Genomic DNA, 26,055 nt, shown 5'->3' with positions numbered 1-26,055 from the left:
TTGCTGCACGCGGGCTTTCTCTAGTTGTGGCAAGTGGGGGCTACTGTTCGTTGCGGTGCGCGGGCTTCTCATTGCAGTGGTTTCTCTTGTTGTGGAGCACAGGCTCTAGGCACAGGGGCTTCAGTAGTTGTGGCTTGTGGGCTCTACAGCGCAGGCTCAGTAGTTGTGGCACACGCGCTTAGTTGCTCCGTGGCATGTGGGATTTTTCCCGGACCAGGGATTGAACCCATGTCCCCTGCATTGGCAGGCGGATTCTTAACCACTGCACCACCAGGGAAGTCCCTGTTCTAGGCTTATTTACCACACTGTACTGTCACTGCCTCCTTTGATACTTCATATATATATATATATATATATATATATATGTTACTGCACTGTAATTCATACACCATCAAATTCACACTTTTAAGTGTATAATTCAGTGGGTTGTTTTTTCTTTTTTGGTATATTTACAAGGTTGTACAACCATCCCCATTATCTAATGCCAGAACATTTTCACCACTCCAAAAAGAAACCCAGTAGCAGTCATTCTCCATTCTCCCCTCCCTCCAGGCTTTCTTTCTGTCTCAGTGGATTTGCCTATTCTAGACATTTCATATAAGTGGAATCAGACAATATAAGATCTTTTGTGATTGGCTCCTTTTACTTAGTGTTTTCAAGGTTCATTCATGTTGTAGCATGTATCAGCACTTTATTCTTTTTATGGCTGAATAACAGTCCATCATATGGATATACCACATTCGGTTTATCCATTCATCGGTTGATGGACATTTAGGTTAGTGTTTCTTCTGAAGCCCTATGAGAACAAGACTCTATACGTCTTTCTCACTATCGTATCCTAGAACTTAGTGCAGTGCCTGGCACTTACTAGAAATTCATATGTTTGGAATTCCCTGGTGGTCCAATGGTTAGGACACCGCGCTTTCACTGCCGGAGCCCAGGTTTGATCCCCGGTTGGGGAACTAAGATCACACAAGCTGTGCCACGCAGCAAAAAAAAAAAAAAAAAAAAAAAAAAGAAATTCATATTTTGTTCAACATTAAAAAAAAGTGTTGAATGAATAGGAAAATCAAACGCTAGTTAGATGGTTACAATACTTATTGATTATATATTTATCTCCCCAATAGACATCTGTCAAGGGATCTAGTATCCTCTTTTCTGCATGGTACTGAAATACCCCACTTCTTTCTTCAGGGAGGAAATTGGGTTAAATTTAAACTTTCTTGTTTTTCTTCAGATCACGTATTTGGATCTTAGGTGTATACAAATTCCCCATTTAGGCACTTACAGATAACTTCTTGGGTATTAAAACATTCTGTTTTTGCTACATCATTTCTCATACAGAAATCTCAACTTCCTTCAGCAGGGCTTTTTGCTCACTGCCTCCCCTGCCCTCAAAAGCACTCCATGCTTGCACATAGCCTTCCTCCTGTTTCTTTCCAAGCTGGTCACACTGGGACAATCAATACCTGTGACAGATCAACCTTTCTTTTTTTGGTTTTAATATTTCTTTACATCCTGTTTTGGCTCCTTGATTTGGAAGTATCTGGAGGACATTTAGGGCAAGGAAGTCAGGCCAGGGACTGGGTGATGCTCATAGCCAGCACTTGAAAAATAGTTGTTGAACCAATGAATGGATGAACGAACGATGAATCAGTGAGTGTGAATATGTGAGAGATACATATTCCAAAGTGCAGACTTGGTCAGCAAATATTTATTGAGTACCTACTGTGTCGCAGGCCCTGTGGTGCGTGCCAGGATAAATGGTAAACAAAACAGGGGTCCCGCCTTGGACTAGGGAGTTTCTAAAATCACTAGTTCTAGCTGTATTATTCCATTTCCATGTCTATATCTTTTCACTTTTTATCGTACACCTAATGATTTTCAGGATCACATTTTAGCTAAGAAATCTACCCATTTGCTTAAGCCCCAAATAGGAAGTTCTGATCTACTGTCAGAAAAATCTGGAGTCACAAGTGCCCCAGTGAAAAGTACCCCCGAAAAACTAAAAATCCCCCAAATGCTAAGCTTCCTGACTTTAGGGGTTCTAGGATGGGGAACTCCGATAGAACTGACAGCACGTCCACCAGAGGGCGCTGTGGGGGCAAATTTGTGCCGGGAGGGGAGCTTGACCAGTGACCCTCAAAGCCAGGTAGGCGCCTAGAGTAATTTTTATTCTTCCCTGCGTTTCCTTCCCACACCTCGAACCATGGTCGCCCCTCCCCCCATAGGTGGTTCCCCTCTGAATCATCAGCTACTTTCAGGGGCTAAAAGAGGGCTTTTTTAGAAAGACGCCTTGCTTCTGTTCCTGACGCCCCATGTCTCAGGCCACTCAGTTTCCAGGCGGGCTGGGTGGGTGGGTGGGACCTCTCGGGCGTCAGAGCCCGGCGCTGCAGGGGCCGCGAAGGGGTTAACCCGGCGGGGGGGGGGGGGGGGGAGGGGGAGGGGGAGGGGGCGCGGGCGGCGCCTGCGCTCTGCTTCTCTCCATTGTCTCCACGGCGGCGAGGAGCGCCGGCGAGCGCAGCCCGGGACCGAGCAGGGCGGTGCGGCTGGCGGGGCAGGCGGCGGCGGCGGCTGCGGCTGGAGCGAGAGCGCTACGCCACGCGACCGCGGCTTCCCGAGCTCCGCCTGGCTGCCCAGCGCCGCAGCCCGCCCGAGGCCTGGAGGGGTCCGGGTCGCCGTCCATGGCCGCGGCGTCCTGAGGCGGGGGACGCGCCCGGCGCCCCCAGCCCTCCTCCGCCTCCTGCTGTCGGGCGGGCCGCCTCCTTGGGCGCCTCCCTGCGCCCGCCCGCCCGCTCGCCCGCCGCCTCCCTCCCTCCTTCCTTGCAGCTCCCCCGGCTTTCGGGGGCCCGGGGGCGGCCTGTGGCGCGCCGAGCCCGCGCCGGACTGCGCCTCTTTGGACCTTGAGGGGAAACATGCGTTTGGCTTGGATCGTTTTAAATTCTTAGTTTGGGATCCCCGCTCGCCTGCCTCTTCCGCCCGCGGGTTTTCTTTTCTTTTTTTCTTTTTTTTCCTTTTTTCTTTCCCGGTCTCCTTTTTTGACTCCCTCCCCCTTTATGCTCGCCCAACCCTCCCCCCGCTGCTGAGAAGTGGGGGAGGGTCTCGGCCTCCAGGTTCCCGCCCCACGGGGCCCGGGCGAGCATGGGGGGCAAGCAGAGCACGGCGGCCCGCTCCCGGGGCCCTTTCCCGGGGGTCTCCACCGATGACAGCGCCGTGCCCCCGCCGGGAGGGGCGCCCCACTTTGGGCACTACCGGGCGGGCGGCGGGGCCATGGGGCTGCGCAGCCGCTCGGTCAGTTCGGTGGCGGGCATGGGCATGGACCCCAGCACGGCCGGGGGGGTGCCCTTTGGCCTCTACACCCCCGCCTCCCGGGGGACCGGCGACTCCGAGAGGGCGCCCGGCGGCGGAGGGTCGGCGTCCGACTCCACCTATGCCCACGGCAATGGTTACCAGGAGACGGGCGGCGGTCACCATAGAGACGGGATGCTGTACCTGGGCTCCCGAGCCTCGCTGGCGGATGCTCTACCTCTGCACATCGCACCCAGGTGGTTCAGCTCGCACAGTGGTGAGTCCGCGGTTGGTGGAGGCCTCAGAGGGTGGAGTGCAAGCGAGGGCGCGCCGGGGCGCCCCACACCTTCGCGCGTGTGCGAAGATTTGGAGGTGGAGTGCGCAACCTGGATCTGTCTGCCTTCCCCTTGGTTTCAGAAGCCAAGGGATGAATGGGATACCCACCCTCTAGAAAAGAGGCTTTCTGAGAGGCTGCGGAGCCGGGCGTATTAGGGCTTCAGGTGTTGGTTCACTTATGGATGCCTATTGAAGTCTCATTCACTGGCATCCCCATCCTCAGGTCTTGTCTGGCTTATCGCAAGTCGGCCTCGAAGCTTTCTTTTTGCAACTGCTGCATTGTGCTTGCCTCACTGGTAACAGAGAGAGAAGGATCCAATTTGACCAAGCGGTGTCTCCTAAACAAAGGGTGTGAAAAAATTGGGGCCAAGTGGTGTTTGGATTAGGGCTCTTGCTCTTGCTGGGAGAGACGGGTGCCCAGGTTTGCCACCCTGCTGGAAATCTGTTTGGATTGTTTAAAGTGGAGCGGCTGCTGTCATAGACAGGTGTGGCCTGCTGGATGGAGGGCCCAGCCGGGAGCCTCCCTGGGAGGCTTTGCAGGACCAGGGCCCTGGTTACCCGTGCTGCATGCAGTAGCCTTGGCTCAATGACTCTTGCATCCCTCCATCTTTTTTCTCCCCCTCCATGCTAAGTGCTTGGTCTTCTGGGTATTCTGCATCTTTTTTTAACCAAGAGGTGGCATTTTATTGCCTGACTGTTGGCACATGTCAGGGGGAAAGGAGGATTCAAAGAACCTGGATGAATTCATTTTGTGAACTTCTGGTGACAGGTCAGCGAAAAGCTGGAGGAGGATTTCCCAGGCTGTAACAGGCAGGGCAGAAAAGGCACTGCTCAGTGCTTCTGGAGGAAAACAGGTCTGTCTGCTTAGCTAACCTGAGAAGCCAGGTTAGGCTTCTAGAAAATTGGTCAGAAGGGGTGTGGGGCCGCTATTTGCTAATTGGGAAGTTGCAGTGAAGAAGTTAACATATTCATACTCCTTTGGGAGACTTCAGAAAATTTAGATATTGTGTAGAAGAAAGATTGCTTTATGGAGGATTTATTTGTTGGAGCACTGTTCTAGCTATTGTGAAATAGGGTAGACTTTTTGTATCTCTATTTCTGTAAATGGTCTTAATCTTTTTTTCAGTTCTTTAAAATAATTGTGAAATCATTTTTAGGGAGAATTAGTGACTAATTTAGGGTAACATTTGAAAGTGGCTTTCAATTGCTAGGATGGAAATTTTTTTTTTTTTTTTTTTTTTGCTACGATGGAATTTTAATCCCTGAACAGACCTCTAGCTATCATTGGAGCTTCTCTGACCTGCATGCATCCAACTCTGCCCTGAATGAGATGCAAGGCATGACTACCTTTGGTACTTCTGGACATTTGATCAGCTTTAGACATCTTTTTTTTTTAAACATCTTTATTAGAGTATAATTGCTTTACAATGGTGTGTCAGTTTCTGCTCTATAACAAAGTGAATCAGTTATACATATACATATGTCCCCATATGTCTTCCCTCTTGCATCTCCCTCCCTTAGACATCTTGAACTTAATAATACTTCCTATAAAATTTGGTCCAGAAGGAGTCAGGTGTATTTTTGAGATGATTGTAGTTAAGTTTTTAAAAGAACTGTCATTAGTGTCTGATTTTAAGCTGAAGAGTACTGTAAGGAGGTTCTCAAAAAGCACAAGTAGAAATTTTGTGTTGCAAAAATGTAATCTTATAGAGGTTTCTCTGGAGAAGGAGTTCCCTTGCTGAAATTTCTTGTCTGTCTCTTACTAGAAACGTCTTTTTCCTTATTCCACTACCAAGTCCCATGCTGGAGCTATGAGCTTAAAACTGGATTCCAAAACAGACTCCTCAGCTATAAAACCTCAAGTTTTTTAAATCTAGTTGTAGTGAGGTTAGGAAGAGCCAGTGAACCAGGGACTATAGGAAAAGTTGGAGCATATTAATCCCTTGAGGGATTAATATTAAAATGGGGGGCGCTGTTAATATTTTGGGTAATATAGTTGTTATAGGACCATCCTGTCCTTTTGCAGGACATTGAACATACCTGGCCCTGTCCACTCAATACTCCCACAGATTTCAAAGTGCTCTTGGTGGGGGCGGGGTATCGCCTGATTGAGAACCACCTCCTTAGGGATTTGTTGTTTTATTCAAATAAAGTAATTAGTTTTTCCTGTGCAGCTCATTTGAGAGGAACTTTGATATTTCCGCTCTTCTGCAATGGTGGTTCTATCTCACCTTCTGCAACAGGCCACAGGCTCTTCCTTCCAGGACATCCCCTTCCTCTCTTGTTTGTTGCTGTAAGAAGAGAAATTTTGGAGCCTTGGGGAAGGTCCCAGCAGTTTTCACTCTTGTGTCTTAAGAGTAGAAGAGTGAGGATTTCAGTGCACAGTTGACTAGATGCCTGGAAGTTGATGTGATGTTGTTGCTTGTGTTCTCAAGGTGCTTTTGGAACTCTTCATAGGCGCAGAAAACAGCTGTCAGTGAAATAAGTGGGGGAGTTCAGTGAGCTAGAGGCTTCCTCAAAAGGCGCGAGCTGATGTTATGTCAAGAGGTAGAATACTGGGGTCTCAGCTCCTCCTTGGAGAAGCTGTGACCTTGGACGAGACACCTCACCTCTCTTGAGCCTTGTCTTTGTTATTTTTAAAATACAAATACAGCCAGCCTGTAAAAGTTGCTGCCCAAATGCTGCGAGGATACACACGGTCACATTTGCCTTCTCTGGGCTGTGACCCTTGCACGCCCTATTTCCTTTGCCTGGAATGCTTTTCCTTCCATTCCGCCCAGGGATAGCCTTTTATGATCCCTTAGGGCTCAACTTAAATTTCTCCTTAGAGACCACTCTTAAAAATTGGCTCCCTCCTGTCAGTCTCTCCAGTCACTCGCCTGTTACCTTAATAGCACTTAACACATTGTATTTATCCATTTACTCTTTCTGTTTTAAGTTGACTAAATTTTAAGCTCCATGAGAGGAAGACTGTGCCTCTTGACCACTGTTGTAACTCCTGCACTCCATGTACCAGGCACAAATATTTGTTGAGTGAATGAATTAGAGTGCCGTATGTTCATCGGCTCATTTAATCATCACTATAACTCTAGGAGGTAAAACGTTTTAATTCCCATTTTACAGGTGAAGAAACTGAGGTGTAAAGGGAGGTTAAGGAACCTACACAAGGCCAGATAGCTAATAGGTGGCAGAGTTGGGATTGAAATGCAGCTCTGCCAGCATCAGAATCCACCTGGTCTCTTAGCCATTACCCTCTACTGCCTCTCAACCTGAAACATGAGGAAGCTGGATAGCGTCGTGGAAATTGCACTGCTTGTGTGTCAGAGGGCTAGGCTCCTCCTGCGGTTAGGCTGCTAGTTAACTGCCTGTCTTGTGACCTTGTGCAAGTGAGTCATTTAGCCTCAGAGTCACCGTTTCTCCACCTGTAAGATGGAGATAATACCTGTTCTGCTTACCTTGCCGGGTCGCTGTCGTGCTCTCATGAGATGGTGTTTACAAAAGCCAAATAACATAGAAATGGGAAGTGGTGTTCTTACAGGGACACTTCTAGAGTTCTCTGCCTTCTTTCATCTCTTCAGAAGTTGCTGGACAGAGAGATTTAGGATCGTGTGAACTCTTTCCCCGAAATGGAAGCTAGTGTTCTCTACTGAAATCTGACCTGTATTGTGGGGGCCGTCCATAATAAGAATGCCACTTGAGAAGAGCTGCTTTACGGAATCCGAGTAGAGTCCCTTCTTTTCCACATAAAATGCGTTTTGCTATAAGGTGTTTCACTCCTAATGGTTGGGTGGTATTCTGGAGGTCTGGTCATCCCTTTGTAGTCCTGTGTATCTCAGAATACAGATTTCTAGATGTGGGGGAAAAAATATAGAGGCTCCACCGTGTTGGAAGGAAGAGGTTGCCTGTTTCCTGGGCCCTAATATAAAATGGCTGGTCATTGAGGTCTCCCTCCAACTTCTTAGTCAGATGCATGTATACACGTGCATGTGCAGAAAACGAAACTGTTCTCTGTTGTTACCAAGCCATCAACAGGGGCTGATAGATGGTGACTTTTTGGTAAGTCTTTGAACGTGCCAGCAGGATATCTCATGGGTTCTACTTTGCTGCCACTCTAGGGTTCTCAAGTGATTTAATTTTCTCTGTTCTTAAATAATTAGGGAGAGTTGCCAATTCCATCGGAGTGGATCAGAAAGCCTCTTTGTGCCTCACTATAGGTGTGCTAGATGTAATGGTTCTCTCCATCGTTTCTGGAAAAGGAAAAGCATTCTGTGGCCTCCAGAGAGCATGATGGGTCCCTGCCCTGCAGAAGTTTTATTCTTAATGAAGACTGGGTTTTCTTGGAAGACTTTTTAAAAAGCACAGTTTTTTAGCTATTACCATGAGGGCTTATTTTCTATAAAAGAAAAAAACAGTTCCCTTGAGGAGGAGATCGTTTCTTGAAGGTCACAGTTAATTCTCCCTCACTGGAGTTTGAAAGGTGTTGCAAGAAACAGTGGTTTCACTCTTAAAGTGTGTGTTTTATGGGATGTGTACATTTTGCCATTAAACAAAGACACACCCCAACTAGATCATGAGGAATACTCTCTGAGCCAAGCCACTCTTTACCAGAAATGCAACTCCAGTTCCTTTTGGGGAAAGGAACATGCTTTGTATTTGACAGATGTGACATTCAACCCAAGCTTATTGGGCACCTACATTTTAGCAAACCCAATTTTAAAACTAAACTTCAATTTTGACAGTTTCAAAATTGGAAAAAAGTTATAGGGAAGTGGTGGTAACTTAAGCTCTTGGTTTTGCTCTTACTAACCCTTAAGTAGGGGGTGTTTTTAATGACTGGGTCACTGAGGCTGAGGTACCAAAATCTTGAAGTGAGTCCAAAACCTAAATGCTGTTCCCCATCTTTTAGAATGATGGATGTGTACACATTTCCATTTGTTTCTTTTCCAAGCTTTGCCATGGCCTTGTCTCCGTCAGATGGTTCCTGGTGATTATGGTGGGTGTAGGCTTGAGTATGAGAATGGACTTCTTACAGGCCTGGCCGTTTTCACCTCTGAATCTTATTTCCTTATAAGAACACAGGTTTATCCTTGAAACCAACAGTTGGGTTCCTGATTTGGATAGGCTAAATGGATGAGGGGTGCGTAACCTGAAGACCAACCCTCAAGTGCGAAGCAAATAAAGAACCAGATTTAATCTGAAAGCCGCAGCTGGGGTACTCTGTAGGCTGATGAGACTGCTTACCTTGAGATCTCCCTCGAGTTGTTGGAATTGAGAGTACAGCCTTCCTCTGTTGGGAGTAGAGAGGAAGGAGGAATTCGCTGTGCCCCGTAAAAAGGAGGCATGGCAAGAATTTATGGTGCCCTCCCGGATCTGTAAGGAGAAGGAGGCAGATGGAGACAAGAGCTCTCCTGATCTCTGTGAATGGTTCAAAGGGTTTTCAAGCTTGACTCTGTCCAGTCTTCTCTAGGGTCTCATGAACAATGCAGGGGACAGGACCCCGCTCCCAGAGTTCAGGAGAATCTGAATTTGTAACAAATGATTCTACACATGTAGTCAGAATACCGTCTATATCTGAAGTGCACCCCTACCATGGATTTAACTTTTCTCTCCATAAACAGAGAGAAAGAACTCTGAATGCTTTTCTCATGCATTCATTAGCATCACTTTCAGTATCACTAAACTAGTCAGATAGTTCCCAGGCAGAATACATACAAATCTTCTTTTCTATTGCTCCCAGAGGGTAGATCCACCCAGCAAGAGCATTGTTCATTCTTTGGCTGTTTTCTTTTACATGGTACTAAGCATTTTTCTCCTACAGATAGGCCTGAGCCAATCTGCCTTGGTCCCGAGTTGCTCCGAACAGAAGGTAGTTGTGGCAGTGTCCCCTATCCTTGTGCTACAGAAGGGCTTCCTGAGTTACATCCTCTTTCTTATATCCCCAGCTAGACAAGTACAAGATCTCAGGATGAATCCAGACTTTAAAGTGGACAAAATACCCTTTTTTTTTTAGCTGACTGAAAGTATGAGACTTTGTGTGTGTGTGTGGAGATCTGTTGAGCTAAGATATTCATTTATTCAACTGAGATTGAGTGCTTCCAGTATACCCAGACCTGTGCTAGGTGCTGGGAATGTATATTTATTATGAAGGTGATTGGCATTACTTTGTTCTTTCTAAGAATTTTTGCTTCTCTACTCCTTTAAGAGAAAGTCTGAATATTGCAGCTTGTGGAAGATCTTACCTTCTTCATCAGTTCCTCTGTTGAATAAACAAATTCAGGCGCTTGTCCATGAGGCTGCTACACGGATGATCTCCTCTCTACTCTTCACTCACATTATTCCTTGTTAACTAAATCCTCTATCTGGGCTGGGGCAGGTGATCTTTTCTTTGTGGTTCCAGTCAAGTGCCTGGTAAGAAGAAATTCCTCATATGTGCCAATATAAATGGTCCTCTTATCTTCTCAATGAAAATATCAAAAGAAAAACTGTTTTTTCATTATCTTTGACTTCAGTATCTTTGTCATCCCTAGAGCCACTTTTCTTTCTGGTCACTGAACACTGTTTTCTAGAAGCCTGATCCACCGCCTTTTAAACCCATCTCTCTAAAATTTATCCCAGGCCGAAATGTACATAAGGAAATGTAAGAGTTTTCCTCCTTGGTCTTGTGTTTGTCTCTGAGCTCCACGACATTGACACTTTAGTGCTGTTTTAAGTAATTTTTAAAGCCTTGTTTATGATAGGCAGCAGTAGTGACTGAAATGTCATTCCCCCCCTGGAATAATTATTAAATCTGTGTTATAGTTGAGTATTTTTTTGCCCAAAGTACAGAATGTAGGGAAATGTTCCATGCTGAAAGACTTTATGCAGACTTTGGCTGTAAGGTGATACCTTACTCTCTGAAGGATAATCTTTGGAGAAACCCCTCGTTACATTTCGGCATCTGTGGTCCTTTTGGTCTTGATGAATTAGACTCTGCATAGCGTGGCTCCAGCTTGCTGGTTGGTAGTACTTTCAGCCCTCTACAAAGGGTAATTGAATAAGCCATGCTTCAAAAGGAGTTGTTCTGAAATTAGCCACCTCTGTACTGTACAGTATCTTTTAAGGTCAAAGTTGATTTATTATGTGTGGGAGAAACTTAAATCTAGATTCAATCCAGATGATCTGAGACAGAGGTAGGAGGAGAATGCAGGACTGAGACTCCAAGACTCCGGCCAGCTTGGTCATTTTGCCCATATTTCTCCAGTCTCTGGAGATCTTTTCATTTGTTTCCCTCTCAAATACCACGCCCCCCCCCCCCCCGCCCCGGCCCGCACTGAGAAGGTGCTTTTCCTTAGAGAAAAACTAAGAAATATTAAGACTCTTTTATCTTGATGCCTGCTTAAGTACTCCAGGAATCCTACAGGGATTTGAGGGAGCCCTTGGGATTCCAGCCTAAACCAATGAAGTACTTGGTCTACCATAAATACAAGTGAGCTTTCTGTAATATTGGTCTATTCTCTTTAAATCATACGCACATTTTTTTTTTGCGGTACGCGGGCCTCTCACTGTTGTGGCCTCTCCCGCTGTGGAGCACAAGCTCCGGACGCGCAGGCCCAGTGGCCATGGCTCACGGGCCCAGCCGCTCTGCAGCATGTGGGATCTTCCCGGACCGGGTCACGAACCCCCGTCCCCTGCACCGGCAGGCAGACTCCCAACCACTAGCGCCACCAGGGAAGCCCCCATACACACTTTTAATGCCCCCAGAGGCACAGCACCACCTAAGTCAGCTTTTCAAAGAAACTTTGTGGTAACACTGCCCACTACTGTGATAAGCATTACGAAGTATGACACGTATTATTAGATTTCCTCAATCCTGGTCAGAAATGGCTAAAACATTCAAAACTATTGCAGCCAGCCCGGCGAACTCTGGTAAGTCCAAGGCCTATGCCCAGGGCTGGCTTGCAAGTTAGCTGCCTTCCATCTTAATATCTGATGAGCCCAGTCTTGTTGGCTGAGTTTAATGCATCCATTTCCTACCTCCTCTCAGCCCAGAGGCCAAATGCAATGTAAAAGGATAGTGAATCTAAGCATCTCCAGCATTTTGAGGTATAGGAATCTCCTATGAAGTGAATAGGAATCTCCTATGAAGTGACAGACCTTTGAGAAATAGTATTATGAGCTGTTCTGTTTTTGCTGTGACTTTGGGAAACCTTTGGATTCTTCTACTGAACATTTGTTTGAAAAAAAAAAAATCTTTTTAATGAAACAGTGGAGTCAGAAAGCAGCCGCTCCTTCTCATAATAGCATTTCTCACCAGGGGAATTTTTGGTAGCTTTTGGAGGAGGGTTTTGAGTAGGTTGTGGAAGATAAATCCCTCGGTTGAACATAACCAAAGGCTGCCATATCAGAACTCTGGTGCTTTCCGTGCTGACAGCAAGCCCTGAATTCAAAGTGCAGGACAGCAGAATAGAATAGGGAGGGCTGTGCTCAGTGAACTGTCCCAGTAGCATGACCAACGAGACTGGAGTTTCAGCATTCAAAGTCAGTTCATTAAAACACTATTGTAGTGTAAAAGGATCATGAAATGGAGGCCCTGGGTCAGAGGGCCCAAGGCCATTTACAAGAACAACATCATATTTCTGGATTAAGGGATGGCTGCAGGCCTAACGATGAGAATATAAGAGCCACGAGTGTGCCTCCTTTTTCCATATTGTGAAATGGTGGCATGGTGCTTGGCACTGACTGTGGGACTACCTCACATAGAGAGGATTCTACAGAGTCTGTGCTCTGAAGAATTTAGGTCTAATAAAGCACTTATAATGTTTCCCAAAGTGAACAGTTCACCCAGTGTCTTTATAGGATGGTGAAAAGGGCATGCTGGAGATACTTAGAGTTTAGAACAAGCCAGGATTATAATACCAACATCCAAAATGCCTGTCCCCTGGGTTTCCCTGGTGGCTCAGTGGTTAAGAATCTATCTGCCTGCCAACACAGGGGGAACACAGGTTCGAGCCCTGGCCTGGGAAGATCCCACATGCTGCAGAGCAACTAACCCCGTGAGCCACAGCTCCTGAGCCTGCGTGCCACAACTACTGAAGCCCGCCCGCCTGGAGCCCGTGCTCTGCAACAAGAGAATCCACTGCGGTGAGAAGGCTACACACTGCAACGAAAAGTAGCCCCCGCTCACCGCAACTAGAGAGAGCCCGCACGCAGCAATGAAGACCCAATGCAGCCAAAAATAAAATTAAAAAAAAAAAAAGCCTGTCGTCAGCCTCTCTGCCCGCCGGAAACTGAGTTTTCACTGTTTCCAACTTCAGTGACTTAAGTACTTCTTAGGTCCTCATGTCTGAGCCACGTCTTACGTAAGCTACAGACAGAGGAAAGTCTAAAATGTTATTACAACTGTTGAGATTTGCTTTCCTTTGGAAAGTCATAGTTGTGTCCATTCTGTGTTTTCCTGGCTTTGTACTTTTCTTCAAAGCCTCTTACCAGTTCCAAGTCTCCAGAGCTCAATAAAGGGGAACAGGAAGCCAGCGTTTGATGCCTAAGAGCCAGCAATAACTAAGAGAAAAGGGCAGAAGCATGGAACTGGGAGGGGGAGTTCTGGGCCTTGAAGGTATCCAGGTCTCTAGGATTATAGATACATCCTGCAGAGATGACTTTAACCAACTTCTTCAAACAAGAAAAAAGCAGTAGGAACCTCTGTTCTGAGAGGACAAATTTCCCTTAGGTTATATAGTGGAGGCTCAACATTTTTAATTGATGGCATAATTACAAAGTATCTTTTACATAAGAAGCTCAAAACAATTAAGAAAAAAGTGATAAAAAATTACCACTTTTATAAAAGAGCAGGAATAACTTTCCTCTCTTTTCCCTGAGGGTCCCCAGGGTACATCTTGTCATGGGATCCAAGCTGGATCCTGACCCTTCCTTTTCCTGTCCATTCACATTTATTAGATGAACTCTATAAAGTTTCAGTCCTGTGACTGTAAGATGGGAGGGTCACAGGGGTTTGTGCTATTTCAATTTTGGTTTCACTTGCACATTTTAGGAAATCACATAGTGGTGTGACTCTGAATAGGAGTTCTTGTCTCTTGGAATCTTTTCAAAAAATGAACTATTTCAGGCATGCAAAAGAGATAATGTACTTACCTGCCAAGCAGATTAATATTGGGTTGGCCAAAAAGTTCATTCGGGTTTTCCCATAACATCTTCTAACTAGAACATTGCAGATGTAATTGTATGGAGCTCGCTCAATTCCTATTTTTCTCCTTCCCTTCCCAAAAGTAACCACTGCCCTGACTCTCCTGTTGATCATCCTGTATGTGTTCATACTTTTCACTGCCTGTTTCTATCCAAAACAGTATTTAACTTATGTAAACTTTATAATGTCTCTATCCTTTCATATCTCTGTTTATAGATATAACTCAAAATGGATGTGAGATCTGTAAATCCATTGTACTATATGCTGCTATAGCACATTCATTTTTGCTGCTCTAGTCTATTGTAAGAATATACCACAGATATCACCATTTATCAATCCATTCTCATCAGTGGATATTAAAGTTATTTTCAGTGACTTCGAGGATGTTTTGCTGTTTCCTTGTATACTTGAATGAGAGTTTTTCTAGAGTACATCCTTAGTCTTGAGATAGCTGGGTCACAGGCTCATATATATACCTTCAACTCTTGATTAAATATTGCCCAGTAGGTTGCCAATGTGCTTGTACCAATTTATACTCCCCAAATAGCATATTTTCACTTGTTACGTGTTCTTGCCAAAACTTGATATTGTCATACTTGAATTTTTGGCAAGTTCTGGTGAGTGTGAAATGGTATATCGTTGTGATTTTTGTTATTTATATACTTGATATAATACATATTTACATATAATTAATATACTGATGTATATTTAATCATCATTCTTGTTCATGTCTTTTATCCATGTTTATATTGGATGGTTCATCCTTTTCTTACTAGTTTGTATGAATTTGTGTTTTTATTTCATTTTGTTTCCAGATATACATCTGTATATCCCAGTGTATGGGTTATCTCTTTATTCTCCTTGCGATTTCTTACGGTTAACTTACCTTTAATATAATTGAATATTCCAGTGTTTTCCCTAATGGCTTGTGCATTTTGTGTCCTAAGAAAGATTTTTCTTTCCTTGAGGTCGTAAAGATTATTGTCTTATATTTTCTTCTAAAAGTTTTAAAATTTTGCCTTTCATATTTGAGTCCTTAATCTATGGAGAATTAAATTGTTTGAATGGAGTAAGATAAGGATATATTTTCCTTCTTCCATATGAATAACCAGCTCTCCCAGCAGCAAGTGAGGAATGGTAAAGTCTTTTCCTACTGATTTGCAAAGCTGTCTCTATCAAGTTTCAAGATACCTCTATCGGGCTTCCCTGGTGGCGCAGTGGTTGAGAGTCCGCCTGCCTGCCGGTGCAGGGGACGTGGGTTCGTGCCCGGTCCTGGAGGATCCCACATGCCGCGGAGCGGCTAGGCCCGTGAGCCATGGCCGCGTCCGGAGCCTGTGCTCCAAAACGGGAGAGGCCACGGCAGTGGGAGGCCCGCATAGAAAAAAAAAAAGAAAAAGATACCTCTATCAAAATATCAAGTTTCCTTCCAGGCATGGATTTGTTCCTGGGCTTTTTATTCTGTCCCATTGGTCAAGTTGTCTATCCTTGTGCTAATACTTTCTTAATTACTATAGTTTTGTCTTGCTGTGTAGAAGGGCAAATCCTTTCATATTGTTATTTATTCTCTTTCAAAGCTGTGTTGTCTAAATAAAGCTTTCTAGGGACAAATAAGGGAATCCAGGTAGAATCAACAAAATGAAGTACAGAGTACCAGGAACTGCTCTGTTTATAGCTGGGTTTTTTTGTTTTTTTTTTTTTACGGGTACGCAGGCCTCTCACTGCTGTGGCCTCTTCCGTTGAGGAGCGCAGGCTCAGCGGCCCCGGCTCATGGGCCCAGCCGCTCCGCGGCACGCGGGATCCTCCCAGACCAGGGCACGAACCCGCGTCCCCTGCATCGGCAGGCGGACTCTCAACCACTGCGCCACCAGGGAAGCCCTATAGCTGTTATTCTTAATGAGGACATCTGGCAAACCGACCCTAATGGACAGTTTCACATTTTTTCCCCTACTATATTGCACAAACAGTAACATTTCCCCATGTCTTTGTATTGCAAACAGCAGAATAAACAGTTCCGTATGTTACAGATAACAACAATAAAACAACAGAAACTGCTTAGCTATTTTTGGCGCTTTTTGCTTCCAGATAAATTTAAAAATCAGCTTTGTCAACTTCTATGGGGGAAGAACTGTTAGGATATTTACTGGAGTTTTATGTTGAGTTTAGCAATTGCCGTCTTATAAAATTGGGTCTACCCGTGAACCTGATGGGAACGGACTTACAGATGTAAGAATAAAATTTTTTTACATTTTTAAAAACTTTGAAATAATTTCAGACTTACAGAAAAGTTGCAAAAAATGCAAAATAAAAACTGCATTTCTGTTAGCCAGAATCTTCAAATGTTACTGAAAAGACAAATAGTCGAATGTCCATTAAGTTCTTAACTCTGCAAAGCAGCTTAAAGTATTAATAAATAAAACATCTCAAGTCTGAGGAATCTACATTGACCTGTTCTTAGGAATGGGAAAGCCACATGAACTTAAAGTGACATGGTGTCTGAAGGGTGGCTAGCCCTAATATGGAGATCTACTTTCTTCAGAGTTGGTCTGTATCCTTATGTGATTGGAAATAGATCAAGTCCCAAGCTCTGCTCCCACGGTATGTGCTGTGATCTCATCTGATGGAAGAAGGGCTTCTTGCCCTTCAATTGAGAGTCTCAGACAGCTGGAGCCTGGGTAGTTCAGGTCAAGTCTGCCTCAGTATCACCTGAGAATGTCTTCTGGAGGCTTGGCTTGGCTGAGCCAGAGGTGCCTGCATAGGAGATGCCAGCCATGAGACACCCCTTCTTGGAAGGCAGCTGTGCTCACCAGTATACCACTCACGCACACGTGAAACCGCTTCTTAGGAGAGGCAGCGTGGGGTAGCGGTTAAGGTTAAGTGAGGCTTATAATAATTATATCTATCATACAGTACTATTGTATCAATTAAATGAGCTTATAGGCATATCCACATCACTCAAAACATTGCCCAGCAGATAGTAAGTGATCAGTGAAAGCAACCTCTTATTATTATTTGATGTCTCTGGGTAAAGCTTAGTAATTATCTAAAGATCTTGAATCTTTTTTGTTAGATTTACCCCTGGGTACCTTATAGTTTTTTGGTTTATGCCGTAAATAGTATTTTTAAAATTTTTTATAATTATTTCAGGTTTCTGGTATATTTAGCAGACTTGTTGAACTCTTATAGGTCTAATAGTTTTAATGGAAAGCATCTACAGAGAAAATCCAAGAGAATCACGTTGGTAAATAATAACTGTTTTGTTTCTCCTTTTCTAATTCTCTTGTGTGTCACTCCTCTTCCTTACCTTAGGATTGCTGGCAATTTGCTCTGGAAAAAGTTTATTTGACTCTATAACCATAGGCATCCTTGTTTTCCTCCTATTAAAGGAAGTGCTTCTTGCATTGGAAGCATTGTGTATGTTTTCGATGGCTAGCCTTTATTTCCTTCTATTCTTAATTTGTTAAATTAAATATCACAAATGGTTATTTTATCAAAATTTCCCTTACATTTATTCACATCATCCTTCTCCTTTAATTCATTACTGAGGTGAATTGTATCAATAGATTTTGTAGTGTTAAACTATCGTTATATTCTTTAAATAAACCCTACTTGGTTGTGATGTGTTCTATTTTTATACATTGCTAGATTTAATATGTTAATATTCTACTTGGGATTTCTGCATATGTTATAAAATTTCACTCATAATTTTTATACTATCTTTTTCTTGTTATTAAGATTAATGTAACCTTTTATAAGGCAGTTAGGAGTGTATGTTCATTTTTTTCTCAAAGAGTTTGTATAAAGGTGTAGTAGAGTTCTGGCTGCAAACAGATGGCACACTCAAATTTAATTGAACAGACAGTTTACAAAGGTGTGGCCAGGATTAAAGGAACTAACAGTGGATGGTGAAGCATCTGGAGACTGGCCACAGTGGGAAGTTCTTATAACACCTAGATCTGAAGTGCATGGGGAGGGAGCCATTACCAAACATGATGAGAACTGTAACCCTGGGAGAGGTGTCCCGCAGAACTGTGGACTTACATAGGAGAAAGGAACCACTGCCATACCATGGCAAAGCGCAGAGAGCACCAGGTAATAAGTACCCCCAGTCTCTCTATCATCTTGTCCTCAGGTTTCTTGATTCCCATTGGCCAAATGCAACAGAAGTTTGGGAGGCAAGGAAACCGTGTCCAGACTTGTTATTCTTCTGGAGAGAAGGCTAACAGAGAGGAAAGTGGATCTGGAAGAAACAGATAAAGGCAAAGGAAATACCTGTATTTTGAATGCTTGGTGGACCTTACATGTAGAATTCTCCTGTAAAACTATCTGGACCTAGCACTTTTTTTGTTGAGTAGGCTTTTATCTAATGATTCAAGTTCTTCAGTGTTACTGGCCTGTTCAGGTTTTCTATTCTTGTGTCATATATTTCAAGACAGCCTCTGTGTCTATCTCTATATTATGTCCCCCTTTTCATTCCTAATATTATTTGTATGTTTTCTTTTTATTCTTGATAAGTCTTGCCAGACCTATTTTTTATTATTTTATTTTCAAAGGAGCATTTTTTGGTTTTGTCCATTGCCTCCCCTCTGCCTGCCACATTTCATTGCTTTATACTCTTAACTGTATTTTATCTTTCCTTCTACTTTCATTGGGCTTACTGTTTATGCTTTTCTAACTTCTTAAGTGTACCCTATGCTCATTTACTTTTTAATCTCCTTTTCTAATATAGTCATTTAAGGCTCTAGATTTTTCCTTTGAGCACTTCTTTAACTGGGTCCCATGATATTTTAAAATATTTATTTTTTGGCTGCATTGGGAATTAGTCGCGGCATACAGGATCTTTCATTGCGGTGTGCAGGCTCTTTGTTGTGGCACATGGGCTCCTCTTTAGTTGTGGCACGTGGGCTTAGTTGCCCCGCGGCATATTGGATCTTAGTTCCCTGGCCAGGGATCGAACTGGTGTCCCTTGCATTGCAGGACGGATTCTTAACCACTGGACCACTAGGGAAGTCCCTGGGTCCCATGATTTTTGATCTGTAGTGTTTCCTTTATCATTCATTTCTAGGTATTTTCTACTTTTTAGTATTTCTTTGATTCGTGAGTTATGTATATTTTAAAATTTCCAAAAAATTTTAAGTTGGCCTCTAACATGATTGCATTATAGTCACAGAGCAGTCTCTATAATCCTGATTGGTTTTTATTGATGCTTGATTTGCGGCACACTGCATAGTCAGTTTCCATAAATATTTCATTCATGCTTGAGAAGATTGTGTTCTGATTGTTGGGTGAAATTTGATTCTGATATCCTTAGATCAAGCTTATCAGTTGTGTTGTTCAAATCTTCCTTATCTTACTAAATTTTGGTGTTCTTGATTTACCAGTTCCTGAGAGAACTATGTTAAACTCTCTCTGACCATGGCTTCGCCAACTTCACTTTATAATTTTGTCAAATTTTGCTGTGTGTAATTTGAACTTTTCTCAAGTATATGGTTGTTTAGAATTGTTTATGTCCTTCTGGAGAATTGCTTTTGTAGAGAACATCTTTATCTCTAGTAATACTTTTTTCTTTGGTCTATTTTCTTTCGTATTAATGCCAGCTTTCTTTTTGTAACTATTTGCTGGTATCTTTTCCTGTCCTTTTATTTTCAGTCCCTGTTTCCCAATGTCTTAGATGTGTCTCCTGTAAATGACAGATAGTTGGGTTTTTTTTCAACCTAATCTGAGACTTTTTTTTTTTTTTTGGTGCGGTACGCGGGCCTCTCACTGTTGTGGCCTCTCCCGTTGTGGAGCACAGGCTCCGACGCGCAGGCTGAGCGGCCATGGCTCACGAGCCTATCCGCTCCGCGGCATGTGGGATCTTTCCGGACCGGGACGCGAACCCATGTCCCCTGAATCGGCAGGTGGACTCTCAACCACTGCGCCACCAGGGAAGCCCCCCTCAACCTAATCTGAGACTTTTAATTTGCAAGTGTAATCCATTTTAAAAAAAAATATTTATTTATTTAGGCTGTGCTGGGTCTTAGTTGCGGCATGTGGGATCTTTAGTCGTGGCACGCGGGCTCTTAGTTGTGATATGCAAACTCTTAGCCGCGGCATGTGGGATCTAGTCCCCAACCAGGGATCGAACCCGGGCCCCCTGCATTGGGAGAGTGGAGTCTTACCCACTGGACCACCAGAGAAGTCCCAAATCCATTTAAAAAGTATTCTGAATACCACTATATGTTAACTTAATATCTAATTAGTATAAAATATATTATTTAATATCTTATTAAATATATTGTTATTTAATATGTTGTTTTGTGTTATGTACCATATGTTTTGTTTGCATTTTTCTCCTTTCCTGCCTTCTGTTAGATAACTTGGGTTTTCTTTATCACCATCTGGAAGCTTTCAATTCTTTTAGAGGCTACTCTTAAATTTTTGGCTTGCATACTTGAAAAAAAAATCTAATGTTAAATCAGTATCTCTACTCTCTTCCCAAATAAAAAAGAACCCACAGTTTGTCTTACACACTGTTGAGATTCAGTATTCTTTTTTTTTTTTTTTTTGTCTGCTTTGGGTCTTCATTGCTGTGTGCGGGCTTTCTCTAGTTGTGGTGAGCGGGGGCTACTCTTCCTTGCAGTGCGTGGGCTTCTCATTGCAGTGGCTTCTCTTGTTGTGGGATCTAGGTGCATGGACTTCAGTAGTTGCAGCATGCGGGCTCAGTAGTTGCAGCATGTGGGCCCTAGAGCATGCAGACTTCAATAGTTGTAGCGCATGGGCTCATTAATTGCGGTGCGCAGGCTCTAGGGCATGCAGGCTCAGTAGTTGTGGCTCACGGGCTCTGGAGCACAAGCTCAGTAGTTGTGGCACATGTGCTTAGTTGCTCCGTGGCATGTGGGATCTTCCTGGACCAGGGTTCAAACCCGTGTCCCCTGCAGTGGCAGGTGGATTCTTAACCACTGCACCACCAGGGAAGTCCAAAATTCAGTATTCTAATTCCACTTCATTTTTGTACTCTAGAATTAGTTGTTGCTGTTCTTATTTGATAAAGTCTGCTTGTTTGGAGTCACCCACCTGCTTAGCAAATTCTTTGCCTACTGTTCCTTCTTTCATCATACTTCATCCTTCTGAGTTAAATTTCCTTCTTCCAGAGGTAGGTGTTAAGTTTTTTTTCAGTGAGAATTTATTAAGCATAAACACTTTTTTTTGCTTGCAAATTAAAAAAGTGTTTTTATTTGCTGTAACTATTGAATGGTAATTTAGCTGGGTATAAAAATCTGGGTTGGCAGTTATTTTTTTCTCAGCAGTTGGACAAAGTTATTCTATTTCATTATCTTTTGGCATCTGATATTGTAATTAAGAAGTCTGATTCTCAGATCTTACAGTTAATTTGTTTTTTTCTGTTAGCTGCTTTATAATCTTTTCTTCTTCTTTTTTTAAAAATTTATTTATTTATTTATTTATTATTTGGCTGCGCCAGGTCTTAGTTGCGGCATGTGGGATCTTCATTGCTGAGTGTGGGATCTTTGTTGCAGCATGTGGGATCTTTAGTTGTGGCATGTGGGATCTTTAGTTGAGGCATGCAGAATCTTTAGTTGCGACATGCAGGCTCTTTGTTGTGGCATGAAGGATCTAGTTCCCTGACCAGGGATCTAACGCGGCCACCTGCATTGGGAGTGTGGAGTCTTAACTGCTGGACCACCAGGGAAGTCCCTATAATCTTTGCTTTGTTCATGGTATTCTGCAAATTTACTGTTGTGTTGTGTGTTCAGGGTTTGATTTATTTTTATTTTTCTTGCTTGCTATTTGTCCCTGAATCTGAGAGTTCATGTCTTTCAAAGAATCTGAGAAATTCTCAACCATGTATCCCTGCAAATTTTGCCTTTGTTTTATTCTCTCACATCTTTCCTTTTGGGAATCTTGGAAGTCATGTATTGGACCTTTTTCTTCTATCCTTCACGTTTCTTAAACAGTTCCATATTTTCTAACTCTTTATTTCTGTATGCTGCACTCTTGGTAATTTCCTATCTGTACCTTTCAGTACAGTAATTCTTTCTTCACCTGTTTTTTAACCTGTTCATTGAGTTTTATGTTTCATTGAACTACATTTTAAATTCCTTGTGGGTTGTTTACTTTTTACCTTCAATTGTGTAAAAAAAATTTTAAATGAGTAAGTCACCTTACCTTCATGGTTTGTTTTTCTCTTTGGGAAAGTAAGTGCGGTTGGCTAGCTGCTTTCTGTTCTCTTTCTGCTCAGAAATCCCGTAAAGCCCTATCACTGGCATTACACTGTGGAGCAAAGAAGCACTATGAACAGGGAAGCAGGAAGCTGTAAGCCCATCATCATTTTGTTCTCTACTCCCAGAGGAAGAGCAGCTCCTGAGTCATATAGGGAAATCTTTGAGCACTGTACCTCTTGGGGGCTCACAGCTGTGGCAAGGATCTGTTTCTATGGCAACAGAAGACTTAACTCTTCCTCTGTACTCAAGATATGCAGAGGGAAGTTCCAGGATAAACTTTTAGAGCTTTCCATTCTCCAGGGAGCCTGGATTTATTCTCTTTCTTCTGTCCTGTATAGTAGCACTATGCAGTATAGTAGCCACTGGCCACCTATGGCTATTTAAATTACAATTAATTAAAATGTAAAACTTCCTTTGAGTCACACTAGCCATATTTCAAGTGCTCAGTAGCCACAAATTGCTAGTGACTACTGTAATTGGACAGCACAGATATAGAACATTTCCATCATTGCAGAAAGTTCTATCGGACTGTGCTGTTCTGAAGTCTTCCATAGTATTCTCACAGTAGACAGAGAATTGGTAAGTGTGTAGTTTCAGAAAATAGATCAAGTGAACCTATTGATAACCAGAAACTAGAAGGCTTTCTTTAGAGTTATCACCATTCTGTACTGTCTATATGTGGGAAGAATTCAGAGAGGGTATTGCATTCTGAGAATGATTTGCGGGATGAAATGGTAAACCCAAGCCTACTTGTCTTACCTGTAGTTTGATACCACGGGAAGAGGGTAAGTAGAGAGGTGAATGAACCTGATGTTGAATAAACTTTGGGGAACATGGAGAAAAATTACTGCATGGGTCTATTGATTTTATGCAATTGTGATTAAACTGAGAATAGGGACGATGGGTTCATTAGTGACTGGAGATAACCAGCCCAAGGTCTTATTACTTGAAATTTGACTCAGGTTGGAAATTCCCTGTAGTGAAATCATCTTTCTCCACCCCCTTAAATTGCCATCTCATTCTCCTGAGTTGCAGTAGAACAGTTAAAGATTCTCAAGAGAAGAAAAGAGGTACCTTTTTCCTCCAACCCCCCCTCCCCCAACATATACACACCCACACCTTCTTCAAATTTAGCAACATTTCACAGCGACTGAACTCAAGATAGACCAAAAATAAGAACAATGTGGGTCATACCAGCCTGGCCCCAACAGGTTGTGAAGAGAAGGAAGAGCCAGTGACCCCAACCTTGTTCTTTGCCTATGACAAAGAACTGCTAAAAAAACGTACTTCACTCTTTATTATGGAGCTCTACATGGACTCAGAATCCTTCTCAACACAGTACTTGGGTCCCCAAGTCAGACTAACTAGCTGAAGTTGGCATGCGAGACTAAACCTATTTACTGTTCTTTGTTAGGGATTTGAGGTTTGGAGTTTGCTATTCTGAGAAGGGACATTGTTCTCGTTGATTGCAGAGTACCATTATGAACCAAATATGGTAGTTGAGGAAGTTTTTTTTTTTTTCTAATTCTATCTGGAGTATTCATGGCTCATGGTATAGAGTAGGTACCCAAATAAAAGTTGTTCATTGAAGATACACATGGAAAAGGAAGTTAATTCTAGAGGTGAAGATAAAGGTAATTTTTATGAGAAAGTATCCATTACTTATTAGTTCATCCTGGTGGAATTTGTAGGGTAGCTTGGAGTTGACTTTCTGGAAGAAAATTAATCCAAAAGAAAAAGATGGCTTGTAAGACAACTGGGAAGGATTTAGAAAGAATTCAGAGGCAGCATTTGTAGAAGAAAAAAGAAGAAACTGTAAAAGAGAAAAATGTCCTATAGCAGGTGAAAAGTTGGAAAGGACGAACTAATAGATGCTCTGCAGAAATAGAGAAGTTAACAGACCTTTGTGGTTTCCAGGTTAGCAGTTTTTTGTTTTTCAAGCAAATCTGGAAGCATGGATTCTTCCTGGGTTTTTTTTCCTGATCACAGAAATAATCAGAATATTCATTGTAAAGATTTCAAACATTGATGTATTGATAGAAAGCGAAAGTTCCCCATAATTCCTTTGGTATGTATTTCTCCAGATTTTTGCCCCCGTGGACTAGTAGATATGTTTAAAACAGTAGAAATCACATTCTGCTTATCTTGTTTCGCAACCTCTGTCTTTTTTTTTGTTTGTTTTTTGTTTTTTGTTTTGTTTTGCGGTATGCGGGCCTCTCACTGTTGTGGCCTCTCCCGTTGCGGAGCACAGGCTCCAGACGTGCAGGCTCAGCGGCCATGGCTCACGGGCCAAGCCGCTCCGCGGCATGTGGGATCTTCCCGGACTGGGGCACGAACCCGTGTCCCCTGCATCGGCAGGCGGACTCTCAACCACTGCGCCACCAGGGAAGCCCAACCTCTGTCTTTTATTTAATGTTTTCTTCATTGTTCCATGTCATTCCATGTGCATGTGTAGATTTTATTTTGTTTTTGTTTCTGTTGTTATCTCCAGAAATTTGTACCTGCGAGGAGGGACCTATTCAGAGCAAATCCCCCCCGCCCACCTCCCAGCCATTGTGCCTGTTTGGGTGAACTCATGATGTAATAGGTTGATGCCCAAGAAGTTTGCCCCCAAAATGCTTTCACCCTTTTACCTCTTTGGTAGAGAGACCATATCTTTCATTTGGTCACACTTCTCTGTAAGTTGTTATAAGAATGCCGCAGGGAAAGATCACATATCCCCTCCTGTTAATTTAGTTTGTTCTCAGTAGAGCAATTAAATTATAGAATAGAAAGAGCCCAGAGCTCAGCCCCAAATGCAGAGAATATTTGGTAAATATATAACACCAGGCAATAGGATTCATAGGGCCCCTGTTCTTCTCTCCTTCAGCCTCAATCCTGAGACGATCTGAGTATGTCCAACTCGTTCCAGAGTTCACTGCTTCTTCCCATTTTTACTTCTGATGGGATGATTGCTTCTGCCAATAGCTAGACTTAGAGCATAAGAAAATTTTACCTTGGATCCACAATCTGAGCCGCCCTAAAAGAAAACAACAGGTGGGAGGCAGGGGTGGAGACATTTCAAGCCAGGCCTGTACAAGGCAGCTAATCTTAGGGCTCTGCACTCAATGGGTGCTTTTGCTTCCTCGGGGTGCTTCAAACAGGCAGCATGCTGGTGGGACCTGTAACAATCCACGGGGACCCGGACAATGTCTGGGATTACATCCCACAGAGGAGTCTCTGTCAGGTGACCGGCAGGCGAATGTCTGACTCTCCTCCCTCCTCCAGTGACCTATGGAGTAAGAAAATGACCAGTAACCAAGCAGGCATCTCATTTGAACTGTAAAAGAAGTCTGGTGTGTTTCTAAATGGACATGTGAAATGTTCCTAAATAAGAAAAAGCACCCTTTCCTAAGGTGGTTTTTTCGTGTGTGTGTGTGTTTTGTTTTGTTTTGTTTTAAGATGTTGCTATTCCATGTGACTATCAAGGCCACCCATGTGGGTAGGAAGTAAAGGAGCTGGCACAGAACCTAGAAATTGAGTTTTGGATGAAGTTGAACCCATTATCCAACAGCAAAGTTAATGTTTGTAGAGTTCCTGTGAGCTCACAGCCCTTTTGTATGGCACGTGTTATTTCTCCCATGTCCCCAGAAAGTGGAGAAACTTGGAGCAGAGTGGGAAAAGTACTTGGAAGAATTCTGTAATGACTTGAACCTGAGCCGGGCTTAATACTTGAGTCTTTGAACTCTTCCCTACTGAGACTGTTGCTTTTATAACAGTCTGTTTTTGTTGGTTATTGCAGCTTTTAAAAATAAGAAACATGCACAATCTTAAACAGTAGTATGTTATAGCAGTATTAGCAATAGCAGACATTTATTTATTGCTTACTAAGTGCCGGGCAGAGTTGTAAAAACTTCTCATATATTAACTCTTTCAATCCTCAACCTGTGGAAGTGGTTATGGTTATCATCCCCATTTAACAGATGAGAAAACTGAGCCCCAGCAGTTAGGGAACAAGCCTAATTAGGTAGAAAGTGATATGACTCTAATAAA

The 26,055-nt window shown here is 43.2% G+C and overlaps 1 protein-coding gene across 2 annotated transcripts in view; it reads left to right on the top strand.

The window, feature by feature from the left end:
- Nucleotides 1–2,500: 2,500 nt before the first annotated feature.
- ZNRF1 (zinc and ring finger 1) overlaps nucleotides 2,501–26,055 on the top strand; it is a 99,561-nt gene continuing 76,006 nt past the window's right edge. For both annotated transcript variants that reach the window (XM_079907186.1, XM_079907185.1), the window contains exon 1: nucleotides 2,501–3,565. In XM_079907186.1, coding sequence (XP_079763312.1) covers nucleotides 3,142–3,565 — 424 coding nt within the window. In that variant the 5' untranslated portion in view covers nucleotides 2,501–3,141. The remainder of the gene's footprint in view (nucleotides 3,566–26,055) is intronic.

The sequence above is a fragment of the Stenella coeruleoalba genome (assembly GCF_951394435.1).
Source record: "Stenella coeruleoalba genome assembly, chromosome: 20".
In the NCBI taxonomy this organism is placed as follows: domain Eukaryota; kingdom Metazoa; phylum Chordata; class Mammalia; order Artiodactyla; family Delphinidae; genus Stenella; species Stenella coeruleoalba.
The sequence above is the reverse complement of the archived record's forward strand: the minus strand, read 5'-3'. Positions and strand labels throughout refer to the sequence as shown.